Source organism: Muntiacus reevesi, chromosome 11 (assembly GCF_963930625.1).
Source record: "Muntiacus reevesi chromosome 11, mMunRee1.1, whole genome shotgun sequence".
In the NCBI taxonomy this organism is placed as follows: Eukaryota; Metazoa; Chordata; class Mammalia; order Artiodactyla; family Cervidae; genus Muntiacus; species Muntiacus reevesi.
In genome coordinates, this window is record NC_089259.1 from 66,028,778 (window position 1) to 66,055,552 (window position 26,775).

Consider the following 26,775-nt stretch of genomic DNA (forward strand, 5'->3'; position numbering starts at 1 on the left):
AAAAATACTGGTATAGGTGGCCATTTCCTTTTCCGGGGCGACTTCCCAACCTAGGGCTCAAACCTGGATCTCCCCTATTGCAAGCAGATTCTTTACCATCTGAGCCACCAGGGAAGCCTAATCTTTTGTGTTATCCTCCTTTAATTCATGTAAATTATAAATTCTCTCTTTCTCTCTTTTTATTTTTCCTTTTGCATTTTTGTGGTGATTTCAAAGAACCATGATTTGTGGTTGTTGATTTTTTTGCTTAGAAGTTAGCTTTCTTTTTCATTCAAGTCTTTTGTTATTTAGTTGCTTAGTTGTATCTGATTGTTTGTGGCCTCGTGGACTGCAGCACGCCAGGTGTGCCTGTCCTTCACTATCTCCCAGAGTTCGTTCAAACTCATGTCCATTGAGTGGATGATGCCATCCAACCATCTCTTCCTCAGTCGCTCCTTTCTCCTCCTGTCCTCAATCTTTCCTAGCATCAGGGTCTTTTCCAGTGAGTCAGCGCTTCACATCAGTGGCCAGAGTATTGGAGCTTCAGCATCCAGTCTTTCCAGTGAATAATCAGTGTTGATTTCCTTTGGGATTGACTGATCTCCTTGCTGTCCCAGGGACTTTCAAGAGTCTATTTTTTTTCTTATTTTCATTCTTCTACATATTTTAATATGCTGTTTTTTTCTTTTATTTATAAGATGGATTTCAAAACCCTTGACTTTTAGTTTTTTAAAGACTTTTTTCTTTTTTAAAAATTATTTTAATTTTATTGGAATATGGTTGATTTACAATGTTGTGTTTGTTTCATTTGTACAGCAAAGTGATTTAGTTATACATGTACATATATTCATTCTTTTTCAGATTCTTTTCTCATATAGATTATCACAGAATGTTAAGTAGATTTCCCTGTAATGGTGCTTTTTAAAGTGTACCTTGTTAAATTATCAAATAAGAGGACTCCAGACTTAAATTTGGCAATAAGGTTGAACCCTGACAGAAGCGGAAAGGAAGCTATTTATCAATGAGATACACTAAACACGAAGGAAGAAATACACCATGTTTCCCTAAAGCTTCCTGTTGTGCTGGTTAACAAAGTGTGACCCAAACCCCACCATTCACTGTTCAGTGGAGTTAGCTGTGACTCTCAGTTGAGAGTGAATTGAAGGATACCCAGGTCCCAGAGCTGACGTGGTTGTGAAAAGATCCAAGGCAACCAAACAAGGGATGAAGAATGTGATTAATGTATCCCAAGCAAAGGGAAGGTATAGAAAAGGTTAGTCTTAGGGTTTGTACTTGTGTATGTATGCATATTAGTGACTCAGTTGTGTCCAATTCTTTGCAATCTCATGGACTGTAGACTGTCAGCCTCCTCTGTCCATGGAATTCTCCAGGCAAGAATAATGGAGTGGGGTGCCATTCTCCTTTTCAGGGAATCTTCCCGACCCAGGGATCAAACCCGGGTCTTCCTGCAATGCAGGCAGGTTCTTTACCATCTGAGTCACCAGGGAAGTCCAGGGTTTGTATAGCTCAGACTCATGATATAGCTAAGACTCACCAACATTTTATAATGTCCTAATTTAACAGAGTTAAATGAGTTGAATGATATCAAAGGAAACAGTGGTGACGAAGGAGGGATCTGCGAACCAGAGCTGATCTCTAAACTTCTTGAGACGTACAAGCTACTGTATCTGCTTACATGAAGACTCAGCACTGACCCTTGGTTAGTGTTAAGCTTGTGTGCTTAGTCGCTCAGTCATGTCCAACTCTTTACAACCTCATGGACTATAGCCTGCCAGGTTCCTCTGTCCCTGGGGATTCTGCAGGCAAGAATACTGGAGAGGGTTGCCATGTCCTCCTCCAGGGGATCTTCTCAACACAGGGATCAAAGGCAGGTTTCCCACATTGCAGGCAGATTCTTTACCATCTGAGCCACCAGGGAAGCCCTATCTCAGCACAATATTGGGCTAATGGAGTTTCTCCTCCAAGTATAGATTGTCATCCTCTGCCAACTGAAGAATTTTTCTGAATTGTGAAAAATCACAATTTTCTCTCAAGTGAAAGAGTTCATATAAGAATTTTTTTATTTGTGCTTGTGGATTCATAGACTTTGGATAGAATTTCCCAAATGGTGTGGTCCAAATGGGAAATATATAAAAATAATGATTCTCCTTATTTGGGGGACATCAGGACTTGGGTCACTTGCTTCTGGGTCAGTATGCTTCTTTCTATATACTCATCACTGTCTCTGTTCCATAGTGTGACAGAGGTGCAGAAGCACTGGCTGTGGTGCTGTGGTCCATCAGATGGGCCTGGAATCCAACCAGGTGGGGGGAAATGTGTATGTAGCTTGAATTGGGCTTTTTGGAATTCCTGGGAATGTAGGAGAAAGAAATGAAGTTGGCTTCAAGGAAAGGATTTATTATGTGTTTATTGTACACTAGGATCTTTTGTTTCCTTCTTCAGATGTTAACTTTTTGCTTAGATACTATTTTCATCTTCTACAAGCTTCTATAAGGGGTTTGAGATGACTGGCAATAAAAGATTCACAAATGTATATACATATAAAAGTAAAAGTGCTCAGTCATGTCCAACTCTTTGGGACCCCACGGACTGTAGCCTGCCAGGTTCCTCTGTCCATGGACTTTTCCAGGCAGGGATACTGGAGTTGGTTGCCAGTCCCTTCTCCAGGAGATCTTCCAAACCCAGGAATCAAACCTGGGTCTCCTGCATTACAGGCAGATTCTTAACCATCTGAGCCACTTGGAAAAACAATATGTTGTGTGTGTGTGTGTGTGTGTGTGTGTGTGTGTGTGTGTGTGTGTGTGTGTGTAATAAAGCTGTTAGAGACATCCTCTTTGAATTGCTTTAGAATTTAGGGCCATGAAATCTGAACCTAACTCCAGAGCTTCTGGGAGCATTAGTAATGTATCTTCAGTGGGTACCTAAGGAAAAAGCATTGACCCAGCTTCCATGGAGTCCTTCATTTTGATCTTACCTCTGCTTCCCAGGTTACCTGTCAGGCTAGGTTAGTCATAAAAGGCCCTCACCTGGAGTGGTTTTGTTGCTCAGTCTTATCTGACTCTTTTTGACCCCATGGGCTCTAGCCTGCCAGTTTCCTCTGTCCATGTGATTTTCCAGGCAAGAATACTGGAGTGGGTTGCCATATCCTTCTCCAGGGGAACTCCCTGACCCAGGGATCAAACCTGGGTCTCATGAATAGCAGTCAGATTCTTTAATGACTGATTCACCAGGGAAGCCACCTGGGGAGAGCCACATTATTGAAATGGATGAATGTTATCCATCAAATGATGCAGGTCTGCTAAAAACCAGTAATTTGCTTTTTTTTTATAATTGACATTTTAGTAGTTTTTTTTTTTTTTTGACAAAAATGGAAAGCCAAGTGGCCTAAAGGCTAGACATAGAAGGAGCTGGAAGGACCCCTCCCCATGAACATGAAGGTTGTAGCATAGTGGGATGCACAGTCAAACCAGTGGCTGTAGGAAATTGTTTTTTAATAGGTCTAATAGGAGGGAGGTCAGAAAGTCTTATTTTTCTCCACTTATGATTAGCATTTATTTCTTCAGAATTCCATCATCTTCACTCTGAGTTTTCTTTTGATACCACAGCAGAGGCGGAGAGAGACAGGATAAGCACATGGGTCTCCATCCAGATCATGCAGTTTGGTTCTCAAGGGCTCCTGGCCACAGAGTCACAGTTCTGATTGTTTGTTCCTCCTGTCTGAAGCTGGGGCTCTGGGATTCCCTGAGCATAAACTGCTCCTCTGTTTCTTTAGGATAAGCAATACCTTCCTGGGAAACTTTAGGACAACCACTTACCCTGCCAACCTCATATTTATTATCTTAAAGAACGGCCAGTGTTAACTCAGACAAGCATCTCAACCTTCTCATCCTGGTTCCTTTTTGGTCAAAATTTCCATCAACTGTTATTACTGCCTGCAAGTCATTCATGCCATTCTTTCTATTTGTTAAACAAGCCTATAAAATCAGTCATAAGTCTTAGAACTGTCCAAAAATATTCAGATATTCTTCCCTGTGTTTCCCCAGCACCCTGTGTAGATCACCATGGATTTGTATCCACCTGAGATCATAAACTTCAGAGACCTTGGCCCAGGCTGGGTGAATCTGCAAGTCCCTACCACCTCACCCCACTTTCATAGCAGGCAGACACTAAATGTTGATTGTATTCTTATTGCCTGATACTGTCCTCCAGGGTATCATGCTTTTCCTGATAAAATGGATGCTTAAATCAACATCAACCAACGATATCATTTTCTGTTCTACCGACTGTCTTTTTTAAACCAAAATCATTTCCCAAGAGAATGCCATCTCAGGGTATAATATGATTAAGAGAATGTTCATGGAACTCAGGACAGAGCCTTACATACAGTACGTACATTGTAAATGGAGTCTGGTGTTGTTATAATAGCTAACCTTTGGAATGGACATTTTAAATACTTAGTATAATGATAGAAAGATGGCTGTATATTGGGGGCAAGCTTAAATATGTCATAAAGGCTCATGACATGGGCTTCCCAGCTCCGTGACTCAGGCTTTGCAATGTCCTTTGCAAGTTGCTTTTCCTCTCCCTGTGCCTCACTGTCTCCATTTGTAAAATTAGATAATACTGTTATTAGATATGTTACTCTGAATTTGTAATTAACCACTTCTTTATCCCTACATAGATAGCTGACGCATCTGGATTCTTCATCTGTGATACGTGCTCACTCATCTCTCTAGTAGATGAATCAACACCTGCTGACTCCTGATAGTTTGAGATGCAGCTCCTACTCTCTGAACCTCAAATATTCTCATCTGTTAAAAATAGTAATGCCTGCCTCAAAGGGCTACTGAGTGTGTCACAAGAGCTGATACCTAGAAAGTTCTTATCAGAGTGTTTGATTCATGCAATAAACATCATGAGGACCACATTTAGTTTTATTTCTTTGGAAGAGAAACCATTCCCTACAGTTTCAACAAATTTCAAGGAAAGCAGTTTAATCCTAACAAATCAACAAAGTTTATCTTTGAAAAGTATCCTTGACACGAATGCCTCTATTTTCGCTATTTCAGATATTTCTACTTGTGATTGGTGTCGTGGGCGTGATGGTGGCTGCAATTCCTTGGACTGCTATACCTGTGATTCCCCTTGGCATCATTTTCTTTGTTCTTCGGCGGTATTTCTTAGAGACATCACGAGATGTGAAACGCCTGGAATGTACAAGTGAGTACAGGGTGCTCAGGTTGGGAGGGCAGTGCAGGCTGTCTTCCATTCATACTGCAGTTAACCAGACCCCTGAAATTCTGCAGACTGTTCTGTGGAATTTCTCACTGTTAACATTAGGTGATTGAAAATTATGGCCCCTGAGAGTAGGTTTGGCCCGTAAGGCAAATGGAGCTGGCAGTGGGTCAGCTGCACTTTGCATTTTAGCCCAAGGAGGACGGATGTGAGCACCATGAGGACAGGGACCATTTCTGTCTTGTTCATGACATACTTCCTAACATAGAGTATCTACTGTATTAATACTATCCTTAAAAGTATCTCATCATGTTGAAACTAATGTGGAAGGAAAATAGAGAATAGCATTGAAAAATGTATATTATCATATGTGAAATAGATTGCCAGTCCAGGTTTGATGCATGAGACAGGATGCTTTAGGACTGGTGAACTGGGATGCCCCAGAGAGGTGGAATAGGGAGGGGGTTGAGAGGGGAGCTCAGGATGGGGGACACGTGTACACCCATGGCTGATTCATGTCAATGTGTGGCAAAACCAGTACAATATTGTAAAGTAATTAGCCTCCAATTAAAATAAATAAATTTTTTAAAAAAGAAAAAGAAAGCTGAGCTCTGAAGAATTGATGCTTTTGAACTGTGGTGTTGGAGAAGACACTTGGCAGTCCCTTGGACTGCAAAGAAAGCCAACCAGTTCATCCTAAAGGAGATCAGTCCTGGGTGTTCATTGGAAGGACTGATGTTAAAGGTGAAACTCCAATACTTTGGCCACCTGATGCAGAGAGCTGATTCATTTGAAAAGACCCTGATGCTGGGAAAGATTGAGGGTAAGAGGAGAAGGGGATGACAGAGGATGAGATGGTTGGATGGCATCACCGACTCATTGGAAATGAGTTTGGCTACACTCTGGGAGTTGGTGATGGACAGGAAGGCCTGTCGTGCTGCAGTACATGGTGTTGCAAAGAGTTGGACACGACTGAGTGACTGAATTGAACTGAACTGAAAGTTATCAGAAATGACAAGCAAAGGAAAAGATTAGGAAAAGGAAAGGAGACCTGAGGAAATGTATATCAGAAGTGATATATTTGAAAATATACATTCTTTCACATGTTCTAGTAAGCTGCAGTTGTTAAAAGTATTGAAAATATGTGTGTTAGTTGCTTAATCATGTCCAACTCTTTACGACCACAAGGACTGTAGCCCACCAGGCTCTTCTGTCCATGGAATTCCCCAGGCAAGAATACTGGAGTGGGTAACTGTTCCCTTCTCCAGAGGATCTTCCTGACCCAGGGATTGAACCCAGGTCTCCTGCATCACTGGTGGATTCTTTAATGTCTAAGTCACCAAGGAAGCCCTGCTGAAAAGATAAGCCCTGTTATTTTCAGGTTTCCTCTTTGTCATTGTCAGTATTTGGGGTGACACCACACTGTTTATGTACCCCTTTCTCAGAGCTATTCATATAAATGATGCCGAAAGTAATCCCCTAGGAGAACCCAGGAGGGGAATCTGTCCAGTATGCATTTAGTTGATTACTCCATTCACCTTCCTAGTTTTAGAATAATGGGAAACAGAGGTGTCCCTGGTGGTCCTGTGGGTAAGATTCTGTGCTTCCACTGCAGGGGCCACCACTTCAGTCCCTGGTTAGGAAACCAGATCCTGCAAGGTGCAGCAGAAAAACAATAATGGGGAACACATTTTATGATTAATTAGTCTATTTTACAGGTAATCACAGATGATGAAATAATCAAATTTCTCTTATTAATGCACACATTTCATCAATATTAAAAATAAGGAAAATAGATTGTTATATTTTTTTAAAATTTTATAAACACACTAGCCAAAAATTAAGGAGATAATATGTTTGTATCAGAGACCTCAACCATGAATAAGTATTGAAAATTAATACCAACTTAACCTTCTAGAAACCAAGCCAAGAACAGACACATATTGAGTCTAATGCTTCTCTGTATCTACTAAGTGGACAAAAATCTCAGTTCATCCAGTCAGAGGAGTTGTTTTTTTATTGTGGCATTTGTATGTTTTGTTTTTAATAATAAACACTTGAGGTATTTATCTTTATTTGCAAAAAGGATAGTGATCATCAGTTTCATAAAGTCTGTAGAAGACATTTTCACTCATCAAGAGAAGCAGCTAACCTCCTGTGAGGTTGAGTTTGTTGAGGTGTTTGGATGGATGGGGAGCAGTAGAGTCCAGGTGTGTGTGACATTCTACCTGTATGACTGAGTAGTATGGTAGAACCTGCAGAGGCAGAAGAGGAAGTGATGAGCTCCATCCAGTCTTCTGTGTAGACAGGGCTTCAGACCTTTTATGGTTTGAGGTGACTCATGAAATGAGTCATTCAACAGTGTTGTTGCAAAGCAGGTCTCTGGTACATTGAGAGAGGGATTGTTCCAGAAAGAATATTTGACAGACTTTTTGCCTGGGGCAAGGGCCATTTCCCATTCATATGGAAGTGGAAAGAAGGGCTTCTCCTGAGGCATTTGTCAAGAAGCAGTACAGGATTTTCTCAATATTTGATCTGGAGAGTCTGAGAACTTTGGCACTATCACTGTGGATTATTTGGATTTTTTGCACCCAGTAGGCTGAACCAAGTTAGACACTACATCTAATCCAGGTACCCCATCCTGCACACCTCAGATAACCACATGTGGTGGCCAGTTGACTAGAATGTTTGTGTTCTCTCTCTGGGTGGTGGTGATGGGGGTGTTCAGTCCCTCAGTCATGTCCAACTCTTTGACCCCGTGGGCTGCATGCAGCACACCAGGCTTCCCGTTCCTAGTTATTCACCATCTCCCAGGGTTTGCTCAAACTGGTGTCCATTGAGTTGGTGATGCCATCCAACCATCTCATCCTAGGGCTGAGTGGATGGTCACCTGGCTCCCTGCTCAGGCTGTCCTCCCCCAGCCCAGGGCTTCCCACCCTCTCTGAGCCCCAGTGTCTCACAAGGAGGAAGCCTGCTCCTTCCTTCCTTATAGAGCTGGGGACACTAAACACAAGAGGAGGTTCTGTGTCTTCACCTGTTTGTACCTCAAGCCCTCCAAATGTGCAGTGCCCGGGTGCACGTGGGTACTGACTGAACTGTACCAGCCAGGCATTCAGATCCTGGACTAAGGAGTAAGGACCTGAGAATGGTGTGGAGTTTCCCCCTTGATCCTTTCCCCATCATTTTATAAAGTCTCTGTAGCCTTCTGTAAGATGCATTACTAACTTCCCGTAAACAACCTCGTTGTACTAACAGGTCTTCTCTAGGAGATGCACAGGTAACAAAGTGATGTCAGTATTTCTTGCTGATACAGCACAACTTATCACTCAGCCAGACTGAGGTCACAGGCTCACCATGTGCCCTTGACAACAGCAAGTTACATCCTCATTCATGGTGGGGAATGAAAACCCCACCAGGAAGTGTCTTCCCTGCCCAGCAGCCTGCAGCCCATCTGTTCCCTGACAGGCAGGAGCCTGACCCTGGTGCTCATGGTCAGTGTGCTCTTAGAGAAGATGGTGGGAAATGAATGGTCAGTGATGTGACACCAGACCCCAAACCCACATGAAGTCACTCAAAAGAGACTGGACACAGAGGCCAGTGTCAGATTCTACAAGATTGATGTGAGTGTCACATGCTGCAGTGACCTCAGAACAGCAGGACAGGTATCCAGTAGGCAGTTATAAAGATATCAATTAGATTCCTGGAGCAGAAGTCAAGACTATGCAAAGATTCCTTATCTACCCGGTCCTGTAGGCAAAAGGGCGATGCAGTACCAGATGCACTGTGACCCGCACAGAGACTCCTGGCACAGGTGCAGGGAGAGTCCCCGGATGGGGGAGACGGCAGACTGTCTGTTCTCTTACTCATCTCACCCTGTCCTGGATCTGGCTCTGGTCCAGGGTGGGGGATGTACTGACTCTATCCCAGCCCTTAGGTTACTCATCTAAGGAGGAGATGGCCCACAGGTAGCTTACCAAAATTCAGTGTGGTGAGGACTCTAATGAGGAATTAAATTTTAAAATGCTACTGATTCAAAAATTAGTGAACAGTAATTACTCACTCATGGAAAAGAATGAAATATTATCACTTGCAGCAACATTGATGGACTTAGGGATTATTATTATTAGTAAAGTAAGAGAAAGATAAATATGACATCACTTATATATGGAATCTAAAAATAATACAAATGAATCTGTACACAAAATAGAAATAGACACAGAGACATAGAAAACAAACTCACAGTAGCCAAAGGGGATTTGGAGAAAGGGAAGAACAAATTAGAAGTATGAGATTAATAGACACACTCCTAGATAACAATAAGTCATTACTATAAAGCACAGGGAATTTTATGCAGTATCTTACAATAATATGTAATGGAATATAATCTAAAAAACTAACTGAATGACTGTACTATATCTCTGAAACTAACACATTATTGTAAATCAACTATACTTCAATATATATTTTTTTAAATGTGAACAATTCCCACCTGGTGAGATGCCAGAAAAATTTAGAGGGAGGCATGTTTGAGAGGATCCTGATGAAAGAACAAGAATTTCTTTATCTAAATCTAGCTGTGATTTGAATTTGGTCAAAGATAGCTTCAAAGAGAATCTTTCATTCCCATGTCATTAAAGTGAAGCTTTGTGTGAGCAGGAGTTCAGGGTCAGATGGAGGATTCCCTTTGGCGGGACGTATGATCACAGGGCCCAGGAGGCAGTTGTTTCCTCACGTCCAGTCTCCCTGACTTTCTCTGTGTGTCTGTCTCTGCTTCCCCAGCACGGAGCGTGGTGTTTTCCCACTTAGCATCTTCTCTCCGGGGACTCTGGACCATCCAGGCGTACAAAGCTGAACACAAGTTTCAGAAAGTGTTCGATGCACACCAGGATTTGCATTCAGGTCTGTAAGTTTCTGGAGATAATTTCTAAGGATGAGATCTGCTACTTTGTGAGGCTGACTCCCTCTCGGGTGGCCTGACTGGACAGCATCTCTCTCTGTGCCTCCCCTGATCCCCCTCTGCACACCCGCCTCCCCCACCCCTTCCTCTCAGCACCCGCTCTATGCTCCCCCTCCCCACCTCACAGCCCTGCTTTTCTCCCTTGACTGGCTTGCATTGCCCTTGTATCACTGTGCCCTGTGGACTTCTGTCTGTTTAAACCAAGAGACAGCAAACTTTTCTTTTTTGCAAAGATCCAGATAGAAAATATTGTAGGCTTTGTGTGCTATACTGTGTCTGTTGCAACTACTCACCTTTGCTGTTGTGGCACAAAGACAGGCAAAGATAATACATCAGAAAATGGCAGTACCTGTGTTCCAATAAAACTTTTTTACAGAACCAGGTGGTGGCTGTTCTCACCCTCCAGGCTGTGGTTTGCTGACTCATTTCAGAGTATGGAGGGTGACAGATGTGATTGAGGAAAATAATTTCCTGATTTGCCACCCACTTGATTATGTTTTTATCAGTGAAGATTTTTTCCCTAGGTAGAAAATTCAGGATTTTCTCTAAGTATATAAAATTCAAGCCAATATTTCCAATCATTATTGTATTTTGAAGATAAAATTGCATTTTGAAAGTCACGTGCAGATCCTGTTAGCTGATGGTCACATAGACACTGGCTTCTAAGAGTAAACACCACAGGGCCCTGTAGTGAGGGCAGAAGGTGCTGGAAACAGTGTGAGCTGTGCTCTCTGCTGTGTGAGAGCCAGAAGCAGTTGACCCTGTGAGAGTATGATCTTTAGGTTGAGGCCCAGCACTGCAGGAAATGCACTGATGAGGCGATTTTCCATCTTCCTTCTTGTGATCATATTTCTGTTGATAACCTGTGGGTTGACGTTTTCAGTGCATGCTTCCTGGACTGATTCCTGTGTGTCCCATATGTTGTCTTGTGTTAAAACCTAGTTTTCTGGAATCTTCACGTTTCTTGGGTGTGTAACTTTGCTGTCCTGCCTTATGTAAAGTCTTCTGTAGCTCAACTGAGAAAATGCTCTCACTTGTGAGAAGCAGCTAACATGGTTTTTCTGCTTATGCATTATACGTATCACGGTTCACAAATCCAGAGGCTTGGTTCCTGCTTTTGATGACGTCCCGATGGCTCGCTGTGTATCTAGATGTCATCTGTGCCATCTTTGTCACTGTTGTTGCCTTTGGGGCCCTGATTCTGGTAGAATGTAAGTACAGATGTGAATATTTGTGGTACATTTACAGTTTATATTTTTGTTTGTAGTTATTAAACTCTTGTCATCTTGTCTAATATATACTCTTTGGTTCTAATGAATTGTATTAGTGTCTGCAGTATGTGACTCCACATTGTGGTCCATGTGAAGTCATTTGTGTCTTGGTGAGAAGTTTTATCTTTTTTTCCATTTACTTACTTATTTACAGTAGGTCCTTGTTGAGACCATTTAAAAAAAATTTTTTTTTTGGTGTGTGGTTGATTTATAGTGTGTTAGCTTCAGGTGTACAGCCATGTGAATCTGTTATACATATATCCACTTTTTTAAAGATTCTTTTTCCATACCCCCATAAACATTGGGGTGTATGTATATTTTTAGTACTTTGCATTTTGATTAATACTTCAAATGAATTGTCATTTAGAAAAGAATTTCTGTTTTTGACTTTAGGAATCTTCAGGAACAAAGATCAGGTATGAACATGCCTGCTCCAGCAGACCTGTGGTGCCATGGGCCCCTGCTTTGGCTCACTCAGGCCATTCTTTCATTTTTGTATTAAATTTTATTGGGGTTTAGTTTGTTTACCCTGTTATCTTAGTTTCCGATATATAGCAAAGTATATATATATATCTCCACTATTTTTTAGATTATTTTCCCATATAGGTCATTACAGAGTTCTCTGTACTTTATAGTAGTTTCTTATTAGCTATCTATTTTAATATTCTATATATAGTAGTGTGAATGTGTCAATCCCAGCCTTCCAATGTATTCCTCCCCTCCCTTATCCCCTGGTGAAAAGTTGCTGCTGAATAATAAGACGCTGGGATTCTTGGCCTCCGGAGGAGATGAATTCAATCCAGGGCCAGAGACAAGGCTGGATCGCTCAGAGCTTTTGTGTAATCAAGTTTTATTAAAGTATAAAGGAGATAGAGAAAGCTTCTGACATAGGCATCAGAAGGTGGCAGAAAGAGTACCCCCCTGCTAGTCTTCAGGTGGATGTTACATAGTCACTATCAATCTGTTAATGAAAAGAAAGGAATGTCTTAAAATTCAGAATGGCACCAGATAATTCATCCCAGGCCATAAAATAGTTGACTTGAATCTTGTAGAAGGGCAGATTACCATTCAAATAGTTTCATTTACATAGATTAGGGGAATAATATCTGAGTATAACATCCTGGTTTGTGAAGTAGTTTGAGCCATTTGGCAGAACCAACTTGAAGACAGAGTTTGGGGTACATTAACATAGCTTAAGACAAATATTTCCATAAGAAAAAAAAGTATTGGTTACCTCAAGGTTTGAGAATAGTTAGCCTCAGGTGTAACCAGGTGTCAGGGCAACACAGCATTTTAAGAGAAACCTCTTTTTAAATTTGTATAGAGAAGGAAAAAAAAATATTGCTAGTTTGTTTCCTGCTGCCACTTAAGAGAGATAAAAATGTCTGGCACTTGCAGCCTATTTCCTCCATTTGGAGACCCTTGGCCTTCCTGCCTGTTACCCTCACTGGTAACCATGAATTTGTTTTTTACATCTGTTACTCCTGTTTTATAGATAAGTTGATTTGTAGCCTTTTGATAGATTCCATGTATAAGAAATATCATATTCTATTTTTCTCTGTCTGACTTACTTCACTCAGTTTGAAAATCTCTAGGTCCAGCCATGTTGCTGCAATTGCCATTATTTTGCCTATTGTTATCCCTGGGTAATATTCCATTGTATGCATGGCACATCTTCCTAATCCATTGCTCTTTTGGTGGACATTTAGGTTGCTTCCATGTCCTGGCATTGTAAATAGTGCTGCAGTGAACATAAGGGTGTATGTATATTTTGGAATTTTGGTTTTCTCTGGATAAATGCCCAGGAGTGGGATTGGTGGATGATATGGTAGCTCTATTTTTAGTTTTTAAAGAAACCTCTAAATTGTTCTCCTTAGTGGCTGTACCGGTTTACATTCCCACCAACAGTGTAGGAGAGTTCTTTTTCTCCACGTCCTCTTCAGTATTTACTGTTTGTAGACTTTTTGATGATGGTCATTCTGACTGATGTGAGGTGACACCTCACTGTAGTTTTTTGCTTTTATTTTTCATTTTTTTCACTGTAGTTTTGGTATGCATTTCTCTAATAATTAGAGATGTTGATCATCTTTTCATGTGCTTTTTGACTATCTGCATGTCTTCTTTGAAGAATGTCTTTTAATATTCTGCCCATTTTTTAAATTTTGTTGTTTATTTATTTATTTTTTGATATTGAACTGCAATGAACCATTTGTGTTTTTGGAGAGTAATCCCTTGTCAGTCACTTCATTTGCAAATATTTCCCCCCATTCTGCAGGTTGTCTTTTTTTTTTTTTATGGTTTTCCTTGCTGTTCAAAAGCTTTTAAGCTTAATTGGGTTCCATTTGTTTAGGTTTTATTTTATTTTATTTTCATTAGGAGATGGGTTAAAAAAAAAAAAAGCTTGCTGCAATTTATGTCAGAGAGAGTTCTCCCTGTTTTCATCTAAGTTTTGTAGTGTCTGGTCTTACATTTATATCTGTAATCCATTTTGAGTTTATTTTTGTGTATGATGTCAGGGAGTATTCTAATTTTATTCTTTTACATGTAGCTGTCCAGTTTTCCCGGCACCAATTATTTAAGAAACTGTCTTTTCTCCATTGTATATTCTTGCCTTCTTTACCATAGGTGACCACAGATGCATGGGTTTATCTCTGGACTTTTGTCCTGTTTCATTGATCTATATTTCTGTCCTTGGTGCCACTAGCATACTGTTTCAATTACTGTAGCTTTGTAGCATAGTCTGAAGACAGGGAGTATGAGTCCTCCTACCTTCATTTTTCTTCTTTGTTTTCATCAAGATTACATTGGCTATTCAGGGTATTTTGTGTTTCCATACAAAATGTAAATTTTGTTCTAATTCAGTGAAAAATGCCATTGGTAATTTGATAGGGATTGCATTGAATCTGTATACTGCTTTGAGTAGTTTGCTTGTTTGTTTGCAGTAGGTCTTCATTGAGATCTTTTATCTTTTTCTCTTTCTCAGAATGGGTTGAGGTCTACATAACTGTAGCAAGATTACCTTCTGAAGATTCTAGGTAGTGTCTTATAGTTGGATGGAGACAACCAGGTACAGCTTAGGTTTTAGCTTTGGGGCTACTTGGATCTCTTGGTTGTAGGGGTCTGGTGTACTGGGGTGAGAAAGATTCTCTGTGGCAAAAACAGTATCACCACTGCTATGTAGGTCTCAGGTGAGAAGTTGTTGGAATGTGTGGCATGAATTCATCATCCCTCACTATCCATAGCAGTAACCCTGAATCACAGTCTTTAATAATGGAAAAATGAAAGTAATATTTTAGATTTAAAAGCATTGGCTCTTAGAACCCACTGTCTTGTTTTTGTGATTTCAACTGTAGCTACATTGGACATAGAAAGTGGAATTACTTAATTATAATTGAAGCATAAGGACAAAAATCTGAACAATGACATCTTCACCTATATTATACTGCCAAGTGTATCTCAATCCAGGTGGGATTAATATGGATAAAGGACAAAAATGGTAAGGACCTAAGAAAAGCCGAAGAGATTAGGAAGAGATGGCAAGAATGTACAGAAGAACTGTACAAAATAGATCTTAATGACCTATATAACCACAATGGTGTGGTCACTCACCTAGAGCAAGACATCCTGGAGTGTGAAGTCAAGTGGGCCTTAACTTCAAAGCATTAATATTTAAAAAGTTAGTGAAGGTAATGGAATTCCAACTGAGCCATTTAAAATCCTAAAAGATGATTCTGTTGAAGTGCCACACTCAATATACCAGCAAATTTGGAAAACTCAGCAGTGGCTACAGGATTGGAAAAAGTCAATTTTCATTCCAATCCCAAAGAAAGGCAATGCCAAAGAATGTTCAAACTATCATGCAATTGTACTCATTCTGCATACTGGTAAGGATATACTCAAATTCCTTCAAACAAGACTTCAACAGTACATTCACCAGGAACTTCCAGCTATACAAGGTAGGTTTAGAAAAGGCAGAGGAACCAGAGATCAAATTGCCAACATTCACTGGATCATAGAGAAAGCAAGGGAATTCCAGAAAAACATCTGCTTCATTGACTATGTAAAAGGGTTTTACTGTGTAGATCACAACAAACTGTGGAAAATTCTGAAAGAGATAGGATTACCAGTCCACTGTACCTGTCTCCTGAGAAACCTGTATGCAGGTCAAGAAGAAACAGTTAGAACTGGATGTGGAACAATGGACTGGTTCAAAATTGGGAAAGGAGTATGACAAGGCTGTATATTGTCATTATGTTTATTTAACTTATATGCAGAATACATCATGCAAAATGCCAGGTTGGATGAAACACAAACTGGAGTCAAGATTGCTGGGAGAAATATTAATAACTCCAGATATGCAGATGATACAACTGTAATGGCAGAAAGTGAAAAGGAACTAAAGAGTCTCTTGATGAAAATGAGAGCAGAGTGGAAAAGGTGGCTTAAAATTCAACATTAAAAAAACGAATATCATGGCATCTGGTCCCATCTGGGGTAAAATTGAAAGTAGTGACAGATTTTATTTTCTTGGGCCCAAAAAATCACTGTGAAGTGTGACTGCAACCATGAATGAAAAGACGTTTGCTTCTTGGAAGGAAAACTATGACAAATCTTGACAGAATATTAAAAAGCAGAGACATCACTTTGCCAACAAAGGTCTGTATAAGTGAAAGCTATGTTTCTTCCAGTAGTTGTGTAAGAGTTGTCAACAGATTTACATGTTGGCCCCTTAAAAAGGCTGAGGGCTGAAGAATTTATGCTTTCATGCTGTGGTGTTGGAGAAGACACTTGAGAGTCCTTTGGACTGTTTGTAAGGAGATCAAACCAGTCAATCCTAAAAGAAATCAACCCTGAATATTCACTGGAAGGACTGATGCTGAAGCTGAAGCTCCAACACTTTGACCACCTGAAGCAAAGAGCTGACTCGTTAGAAAAGACCCTGATACTGGGAAAGATTGAAGGCAGGGGGTGGCAGAGGATGAGATGGTTAGATAGCATCACCAACTCAATGGACATGAATTCGAGCAAATTCCAGGAGATAATGAAGGACTGGGAAGCCTGGCGTGTGGCAGTCCATCACAACACAGAGTCAGACATAACTTAGTGACTGAACAACAACAATAACTTTGTTAGTTCTTCCTAAATTCAAAATATTTTTAAAAATTTACTTATTCATTTGGCTGTACTGGGTGATAGCTGTGGCACTTGGGATCTTCAGTCTTAGTTGTGACAGGCAGGACTTTAGTTCCAACAAGTGAACTCTTTGTTGTGGCATGTGGAGTCTAATTCCCTGCCCAGAGATCAGACCCGGGCCCTGTGCACTGGGATCTTGGAGTTCTAGCTATTGGACCACCAGGGAAGTCCCACATAGTGGGTTTTTAAAATTTTTTTAATGTATCATTGTCTTATACAACAGAAGTGATATTATGAGTAATGCTATCATTACATGCAACTGATTTAAATATTATAAAGGAGTCTTCTCACTACTATATATAAAATTGGTAACTAAAATGGACCTACTGTATAGCACAGGGAACTCTATTTAATACTCTGTAATGATGTATATGGGAAAATAATTTTAAAAGGGCAGATTATATATATGTCTGGCCAATTCACTTTACTGTATACCTGAAACTAACACAACTTTGTAAATAAACTATACTCCAATAAAAAATCATAAAAATAAAGGAGTCTTCTTTGTAAAATGACAGAAGGACCTGTGTGAGGGGTTGAGAAGTAGACTGACCTTATTCCTCTTCTTCCTCATTTAGCCTTGGATCTCGGGCAGGTTGGCCTGGTCCTGTCTCTCACGCTCACACTCACGGGGATGTTCCAGTGGTGCGTCAGGCAAAGTGCCGAAGTTGAGAACCTGGTGATGTTTATCTCTCTGTTCTTAGCCTTTCCAGGTCTCCTTGCTGTTAAATGGCATAAAAGCAAACCTTATGTAAAATAATAAAACTGTTATTTGTACTTAATTTTACAAAGTTTTACATTCTCCTCCATCTGCTTAAGGGCTTCCCTGGTGTCTCAGATGATAATTAATCCACCTGCAATGCAGGAGCCACAGGAGACTCAGGCTCAATCCTTGGTTTGGGAAGATCCTCTGGAGAAGGGAATGGCTACCCACTCTAGTATTCTTGCCTGGAGAATCACCATGGACAGAGACGCCTGGCAGGCTACAGTACATGGGGTTGCAGAGTCAGACAGGACTGAGCAACTTTCACTTTCATGTTCCATGTGCTTAAAGTTAATGTAAAATAAAATATATACATATTTTTCTCAGTCATATGTATGCCATGTCAGAAGGTTTTATATTCATCACAAACTGTCTTCAAATACAATAAATGTCTCTATAGGAGGGAGGTTCTGAAAATCTGGAGACAATATAAACTAATTTCTTAGCAGTTTGTTTCTATTTGTTTCTTAATGGGTAATTCCTTATTTTTGGTAAAAGAAAAGAATCCAGTGTTTTGAGGTTTATTTAATTACTATGTTCCTTCACCCCTCCCCCATTTTAGCATTTATCCTTGTGTGTGTCGATCACCTGAATTTGCTTGTGGCCCTTCTTCCTGGTAGGATATGCTCCCTCTCAGAGTGTGCTCTCTAAGGTGTGGAGTCATGGTTGTTTAAGAAGCTTTAGTCAATATGTAAATTATACACTTTTGAATATTTGTACTTTCTCCTAAAGGGAGAAAAACAATAAAAATGAAGTTTTCCCATTTCTTTCTTCTAACAGAGTAGAAAGTGACTGATTATTAAAATGAGGTTTGATGACTGTCCAGTTCTGCTCATCTGTAACATGTGGCCCTTCTGTATCCACATATACCGATTGGTGTCCATAAGTGTTCTTTTCTTAGAAAAAATTCTCTTGTTTTTTATTCAGATGTAAAAGGTGGATCAAAAAATTTTACCATTCATTTATCTAATTCTTTTAGTTTTAATATAAAATTGAAGAAAGTAGTCATAAGTAAAAGTATTGAAGACAATGAACAGGTTTGCTAATTATCCAAGGCCTCATCAGACTCCTGCTTCTGTCCTTTGTGGATGCTGAGACCTGGGATGTTCTGAACCACAGACAAGCAGAAGGCCTCATTTACAATCTCTGAATATCCGTAAACAAGACCCTCTGATACTAACTCATGTGATGTCATACGTGTTTCAGATGATTTCACTAGAAAGGGTGATTGAATACACAGATCTTGAGAAAGAAGCATCCTGGGAACTCGAGTATCGTCCACCACCATCCTGGCCCAATGAAGGACTGATTTCTTTGATCAATGTGAACTTCAGGCATAAGTCGGATGGGCCTCTAGTATTGAAGAATGTGTATGCATACATTTACCCAGGACAAAAGGTTAGTTTAATCCATTTGCCTTTTTAAAATCCAGCTGAAGATTTCACACCACATCTGCTCTTGGTTTCCTTGTCATTGTGTCTGTCAGGGGGATCTGTCAGTGTGTCTGTCCTAATGGATGCAGATTAGATCAGTGACATTGTAGATGAATCCCTCTTGGAAACTGACCATGGAATGGGGATCCCAGCATTTTTTTCCCTGTGTTGTGAGCTCCCTCATGGTGGTTGATGGGCCCTGGGACCCAGAGCTCCATCTTAACCTGATTCAGGGCACTACATGTGACACCTGATTATTCATGCAAAATCTGGGACATCAGCCTTGTCTTCCTGGCCCTAACTCTCCAATATCTCATTCCTTTCCATTTTTTCTTGTTTGTATTTCTGAGATCTTCTCTTCCTCCCATGGTGCCCTCTGGTTGCAGCCTCCTTCTCTGTCCCTTAGCCCTTCCTGCAGCCTTCTCCACTCACCCATACTGAGCTGCCATCCCCCTGCTTCCCCCCAAAAACTGCTGCTTTCTTTAGCACAGATCTGATCCTTACTGGCCTGGCTGAGCTGCTGCTGGAACCATAGCATAGCCTCAAGCCCACTCCAGCAGGGGCCATGGGGTGACCTTGTGTCCACCAGAGAAGAGCCTCAATAATGACCCAGTCAGCAGTGAGGAACCAGGGCCTCAGATGGAGGCAGGGATTAGAGATTGGCTCAAAGTCAAAAGCAAATTTAAGAGAGCAGAGAAGATCCATATGGGAGACGGCAAAGAGGCGTGTGACCTGGACCTGTCAGCATCCATGTCTGCTGGTGATGTTCCTTCCGCACTCAGCTTGAGACCCTCAGCTGGGATCAGGACAGAATCTTGAAGAAGAGACTAAACCAGAACAGACAAGGTGGTAGGAAGCTCTTCCCCACCTCCCTCTGCAGCCAGTATGTCTGACATACACGCCCCCCTGCACTCGGATTGTGTGTAATTTCTCTCGAAGCACCAGGTCCTCCCTGTTTCCAGTACACATGCTGCCCCTCAACTTCAGAGACCCAGGCCCTCTGCCATCTGGATGGTGCAAATCTCCTCATTTTCTGAGTCAACTCTAATGCATCTTTGAGACCCTCAGTTCTTCCTTAGTGTGCTATGTATACTTTTAAGATAGTGTTTATGGTACACCTATGTTTATAGCAGCCAAAAGTTGGAAGGGACTAAATACTTACAATTTAGCCTTAAAAGGAAGAAAATTCTGACTTATGGATAAACCTTGATGACATCTTGCTAAATGAAATAAGCCAGACACAAAATGAATAAACACTCTGATTCCATTTATGTGAGATTCCTAAAGTAGTCAAATTCAAGAAGATGGGAAGTAGGATGGTGGACTTCAGGGACTGGGGGAGGGAAAATGGGGACTTGTTTGCTTAATGGGTAAGAATTTCAGTTTTTTGAGGCAGAAAAACAATGCTCAAGCTTCGTTGCACAGCAATATGGGTGTACTGAACACCGAACTGTCCACCTAAAAATGGTTAGTTGAATTTTATCATAATTAAGATAAAAGATAGCACCTGTGACATGCTTTGTAACTTGGGATCTGTATGTCACAGAACCTTGAAGCCTTTTAAAGTCAGGGAGCATCTTGTTTTCATTTTTGTTCCCAGAAAGTGGCATTCTGCAGGGCACAGAGAGGGTGCTGAGGGACTTCTGGTTGTGAGGGTGAGTGAGTAACACAGGTGTGAGCAAGCAGGAACCAACACACACACATACACACACAACAACTCCGTCAATAACTGAAAGAATTGCTCTTTAAAACTCTTACCACCCCAGACTTATCTAATGGACTGTAGCTGTAATTTAATTAATGAAACCCTTGTAACATGAAAGAATATTCAACTTAATGCCCAAATGCTACCCAGGGAGCTGTCTCAGTTAGTCACAGGGCAAAAGCCCCCTCCTAATTATTTCCAGTTCCATTGTAGGTCAGGAAAAAGGTGAACTGCTGTGTCAGGAAAATATTAACCACAGGTCCTGATACAATCTTTTCCCTGAGAGCACTGTAGGTGATGTTTACTTACTCTCAGACAGTGTGTCTGTCATATTTTCTGTTGTAAATATAATTCTGTTCACCTGCACTTGTCTTATATTTTCCCCAAAGTCATAAAATATGAATTATCTAGGATAATTTGTAGTACAGTGTAGGAACATAACAGATTCTTATTCTTCCTTCTTAAAACCTGCAAATGATAGGATTATCAAGATTCTAAAATGTTTGAGGGAAAATTGAATTTGGAGACTGAATTAATAACTGCAGTAACTTGACTTTTGATCTGTGCCTTGGTCTACTCACAGTATCACTGTTAGCTTCATTTATCTGTTTGGAGATGATACCCAGGCATCACCCCACCTGTGTACATCCCAGGTTCCCTCTTCTGCCTGTCCCATCCCTCACAACTCCAGCACACCCCTTTGATGTTGGATTTTATTGAGAGAAGCTGTGGGGTTGGGGTGAAGGCAGGCAGGGGACATGGGAATGAGCCAGCTCAGCAGACTGGGAGCTTTATTCTCTTTCCCTCATTTCCTCTTCTGTCCTGATTCCTGGAAGTTAGAGTCACTAGGAAACTATAGTAGGTACTATGTAGGATTTTAATTCACAGAAGAAATAGCAAGTAAAAATAAGGAACTAGGACTTCCCTGGTGGTGCAGTGGAGAAGAATTCACCTGCCAATGCAGGGGACTCTGGTTCAATCCCTGGTCTGAAGAGTTCACCTGCTGCAGAGCAGCTAAGCCCTGCACTACAGCTATGGAGCCCCCATGCCACAGCTCCTGAAGTCTTCGCTCAGCATCAGCAGAAGCCCCTCAGGGAGAGGCCCGTATGCTGCAGGAGCAGCCCCCATCATCACAACTAGACAGCTCGTGCAAACAATCAGGAACCAGCACAGCCAAACAGAAAAAAAATCAACATGGGGTAAATAGCACTCTAGACTTCCGGTTGAGAGTCTGAACATGGACTGTGTTTTTCTTTCTTCTTTTTTCTTTTTTTTAAATTTTATTTTATTAGTTGGAGGCTAATTACTTCACAACATTTCAGTGGGTTTTGTCATACATTGACATGAATCAGCCATAGAGTTACACGTATTCCCCATCCCGATCCCCCCTCCCACCTCCCTCTCCACCCGACTCCTCTGGGTCTTCCCAGTGCACCAGGCCCGAGCACTTGACTCATGCATCCCACCTGGGCTGGTGATCTGTTTCACCATAGATGATATACATGCTGTTCTTTCGAAACATCCCACCCTCACCTTCTCCCACAGAGTCCAAAAGTCTGTTCTGTACTTCTGTGTCTCTTTTTCTGTTTTGCATATAGGGTTATCGTTACCATCTTTCTAAATTCCATATATATGTGTTAGTATGCTGTAATGTTCTTTATCTTTCTGGCTTACTTCACTCTGTATAATGGGCTCCAGTTTCATCCATCTCATTAGAACTGATTCAAATGAATTCTTTTTAACGGCTGAGTAATATTCCATGGTGTTTTTCATTTAGATGATTTTGTGGTTGATTTGATCATTTTAGAGAGTCCTGGGAAATAAAGTATTTTCCAGCTCTTGAGGTAGATTGATTTTGCTTTGCTTTTGCTCACAGCTATTATTTGAATGATACATTTTTACATTTTTACAGATGCTTAGTAGACCATGCTATAATGTGCAAAAATATTAGTTTCCTACATTTTTTCCTTTTTTATGTATTACTTTCTTAAAAACCACTCCCCTCATTCCCAGATTGCCCCCATTCTCCTGCTGGCTTCCTAATTCCCTGTGACTCAGACAGATGGTGGTGCCAGGATCAGCAGCACCTGCCTCTCCTGGAGCTTCTTAGAAATGCAGAGTCTCAGGCCCACCCAGACCTGTTGACTCAGCTTCACAGCTGAACATGGGGGCAATTTTTGATGAGTGATAACCTGTGATTCCCAATAAAAGTCCTTTGACAGTTTGAAATTGAATTCAAGGATTTCCAAATCTCTGCTGTGACTGAGCAAGAGACTCTAGAATGTTCTGTGCCACTAGATATACATACTTTTATGCTTTTATGAGATGGTTGGAATGACATCACTAGCTCGATGGACATGAGTTTGAGTAAGCTCTGGGAGTTGGTGACATACAGGGAAGCCTGGCGTGCTGCAGTCCATGGAGTTGCAAAGAGCTGGACATGACTGAGCAACTGAACTGAACTGATGCTCTGTAAAATGCACCTTTGCATTATAATCTAATTTTGTGTGATTCTGCTGCATTTCTTTCCAGTGGAGTCTGTCTTCATTACAGACAGTTTTCATCCTGCAGTCTGTCCTTCCCCACACCAGCCTCCTGCAGGGACTGGAGGGATTTCCCACAGACTCAGCCCAGCTTGAATCTGGAGTCAGAGACACCCTCGTGCAGCAGTGTATGTGTGGCTGTTTCACCACCTGATGGGATCAAAAATGAGTCCTGCTGCCCAAAGCAGGGCATGGGGTCTGTTTAGCCTGTTCCCCAGGCATCATGTGTCCCACTCAGCTGCAGGTTTCTCTCTCAATCTGGTGTGGGTGCCAGGTCTTCCTGCTGACAGCTGATGTCCACCTGCCCTCTTTGCTCTCACTCACCACATGTATGCCTGTGTCCACATCATGCTTTAACATTCTGACCATAAGATCTCTATGATAGGCCTGTTCCTTTAACTGCAGCTACACCTCTCCCCACTTTCTCTGTTCTAGCTACACAGAGGGACATGATAATGTGTCAGGCCATCCAGGGGATAAGGAGGCCCATCAGCAGATGGAAAAGAGGCCAACAGATATGGATTTGAGTCCCATCCTGCTATTTATGGGCTCTAGTATTCAGACAGACTAATTCATTTAAGCCTCAATCTTTTCTTAGACAAAATGGAAGTGATAGATTGTAACCTGTAGGGTTGATGTACAGCTTTAACAAGATAAGCCATGCAAAGCACCCAGAGTAAATGCTTGGACAAAAATAGTTGTTTTCATAGGGTGTAAAATGACCATAACCACTTACGCTGTGGAAGGTGTTGTCTGTCCCATGAGAATGAGGTGTTGGCCATTTGAAGTTGTATTTATGGCTGTAGGATTGATCTGCTGTGTCTGTCTCTGATTTATCTTATATTTAAATAATATGGTAATAGATTTTCCATAAATTTCTCTGGCCTGAGTTAAAAATCTCAGCTCCCATGGAAGTTTCTTTGTCTCAGGACACCACAGGTAATACAAGTAAGAAAAAGTCAAGTCCACTAGAGATCCTGATGTCAACCTATACAGTCTGGTTGAAGAAACAAGAAAATGATTATATTAACTTTGGAAGCTAGAACGAGGTCATAATTTTTGTAGATGTCTATAAAAAATGAAATAACTTTCTGTTAGAGTTGGAATAAGCCCAAATGAGGGGACAGGGAGAACATTTCCAAGGAATTAGACATGTGAGACAGACTTAGTGATGTATGGTTTGGATTTCAGGAGGTGGAAATGCATGTGGAAGACATTCCAGGAGGTGGGACCATCATAAGCAAAAGCATGATGTCCTGATCCTGTGAAGACCTAGACAACTGCAAAGCATTCAGGAAAATGAACTGCCAAGTGTGTAGCATGCATTTTTGCGTTCAACCCTCTACCTAGTGATGCCAAGGAAGCTGACACATGTACATGAAGGATGGAGAGGTTAGAGAGGACAGTTTTGTAGAAGAGACATCCTGGGGTGGAGTGTTGGGTGCTGAACTGTCATTCAGGAGCTTAATCTGAGAAGTGAGAGCACATGGACCAGAGTGGGCAGGTGCAGGGGGCAGGGAGCCAGGAGCTGTTATGCCTCCAGCAAGACATCCTGGGAAAGTGATTCCACTTCTTGGGATCAAATTGGTGTCAATTAAAACAAAGCTATAATACCTGGATTTGTGAACATGCAGGGGAATAGGTGGTAGTAGAAAATGGTATCATATTTCTGAAGGGTAGGTTACCAGCTTAACAGCTTCCTCTGAAAATAGTCATATTTTGTTGTTGTTGTTTAGTCACCTAGTTGTGTATGACTCTTCACGACCCCATGGACTGACACACACCAGGTTTCTCTGTCCCTCACCATCTTCTGCATTTGCCCCAAGTTCATGCTCATTGTATCGGTGATGCCAGCCAGCCATCTCATCCTCTGTCATCTCCTTCTCCTCCTGTTTTCAATCATTCCCAGCATCAGGGAATTTTCCAATGAGTTGGCTCTTTGTGTCAGGTGGCCAAAGTATTGGAGCTTTAGCATCAGTTCTTCCAATGAATATTCAGGACTGATTTTCTTTAGGATTGACTGGTTTGATCTCCCTGCTTTCCAAGTGGTTCATACATGACTCTCAGCAATTCCACATCCGAGAATTTTTGTGAAGGAAGTGATTAAGGTTGTGTGCAAAGATTTAGCCTCAGGGATATTTAACACAGAGTTATTTATAATAGCTAACTATTTGATGCTGCCTAATTATCCAACAGTAGAGGATTTGTAAAATAAATGATATTGAAAGGTTGTTGCTGAACCATGAAAAGACACTGGGATTCTTGGCCTCTGGAGGAGGAGAATTCAATCCAGGGCCAGAGACAGGCTTGATTGCTCAGGGCTTTTGTGTAATAAAGTTTTATTAAAGTATAGAGGAGATAGATAAAGCATCTGACATAGGCATCAGAAGGGGGCAGAAAGAGTATCCCCTGCTAGTTTTCAGCTGGATGTTATATAGTCACTAGCAGTCTGTTAATGAAAGAAAGGAATGTCTTAAAACTTGGAATGGCACCAGGCCCCTCATCCATAAGATGTATTTTGGGATAATCTTGGCGCCAAAGGAGTCATCCTGGGCCACAAAATGATTGACTTGAATCTTGTTGAAAGTCAGATTACCATACAGTTTTGTTTACATAGATTAGGGTAACAATGTCTGGATATAACATATTGGTTTGTTTGTCAACTCGGTTCTGATCCATTAGGCAGAACCAACTTGAAGACAGAGTCTGGGGTAAATGCATAGTATATTAACATATCTTAAGACAAGCATTTCCATAAGAAGAATGCATTGGTTAACTCAAGGTTTGAGAATAGTTAACTTCAGGGGAACCAGGTATCATTAAGGCAACACAGTATTTTAAAGAAACCTCCTTTTAAATTTGTAATGAGGAGGAAAAAAATATCACTAGTTTGTTTCCTCCTGCTGCTTAAGAGAGAGATAGAAATGTCTGACATGCAGCCTATTTCCTCCATTTGGAGACCCCTGGCCTTCCTGCCTGTTACCCTCTCAACATGTAGTATAATATTATGCAACCTTAAAATAAATATTTTTATGAAATACAAAATGAAAACACATATAACAGTATGTTCACATTAATCCCATTTTGTTTAAATATGTTAACTTGTGTCTTTAAGAACATATACAAAAAAAATAAAACAACAACAAAAAGAATACATACAGAAGCCTAGAAAGTAAAAACATTTTAAGAATTTATTTTTTTAGAGTGCTGGGGTACAGCTAGTGTTTATTTGCTTTTCAAATTCATTTGCACTTATTATGATTAAGGAAAGAGTTTATTTTAATTTTACTTTTAAACACTGAGCCTGGCAAAGATGTAATGAGAGTAAAGTGGAGAAGATGGATGAAGGGTTTGTTTTGTGTGGAGCATTGGGTGTTGATTACGCTGAGTGTGGTGTGTGTAGAGAGATCCAGAAGCAAGTGTCTAACAAGTTGTGTCATCATCAGAGAGCAACCTGGTTAGAAAAACAGAAAGGGGTCACTGCAAGCAAATAACAGAAGATTTTCTTTAAGAGTCTTTATAATTGTATCTGTTTCCTTATTTTTGGCTGGGCTGGGTTTCTGTTGCTGCTTGGGGTTTTCTCTAGTTGCTGTGTGTGGGTCTCTCACTATGGTGTCTTCTCTTGTTAAGAGCAAGGACTATATGGTGTGAGGACTTCAACAGTTGTAGCATGTA

At 40.9% G+C, this 26,775-nt stretch overlaps 1 protein-coding gene across 1 annotated transcript in view; it reads left to right on the top strand.

Annotated features, from left to right (window-relative positions):
* The window catches only part of LOC136144146 (ATP-binding cassette sub-family C member 4-like), a 158,554-nt gene that overhangs the window by 86,861 nt on the left and 44,918 nt on the right, over window positions 1–26,775 (top strand). The window contains exons 21-25 of the mRNA XM_065901806.1: window positions 5,070–5,220; window positions 10,015–10,134; window positions 11,293–11,403; window positions 17,235–17,335; window positions 18,626–18,817. Of these exons, the coding sequence (XP_065757878.1) occupies window positions 5,070–5,220; window positions 10,015–10,134; window positions 11,293–11,403; window positions 17,235–17,335; window positions 18,626–18,817 (675 nt within the window). The remainder of the gene's footprint in view (window positions 1–5,069; window positions 5,221–10,014; window positions 10,135–11,292; window positions 11,404–17,234; window positions 17,336–18,625; window positions 18,818–26,775) is intronic.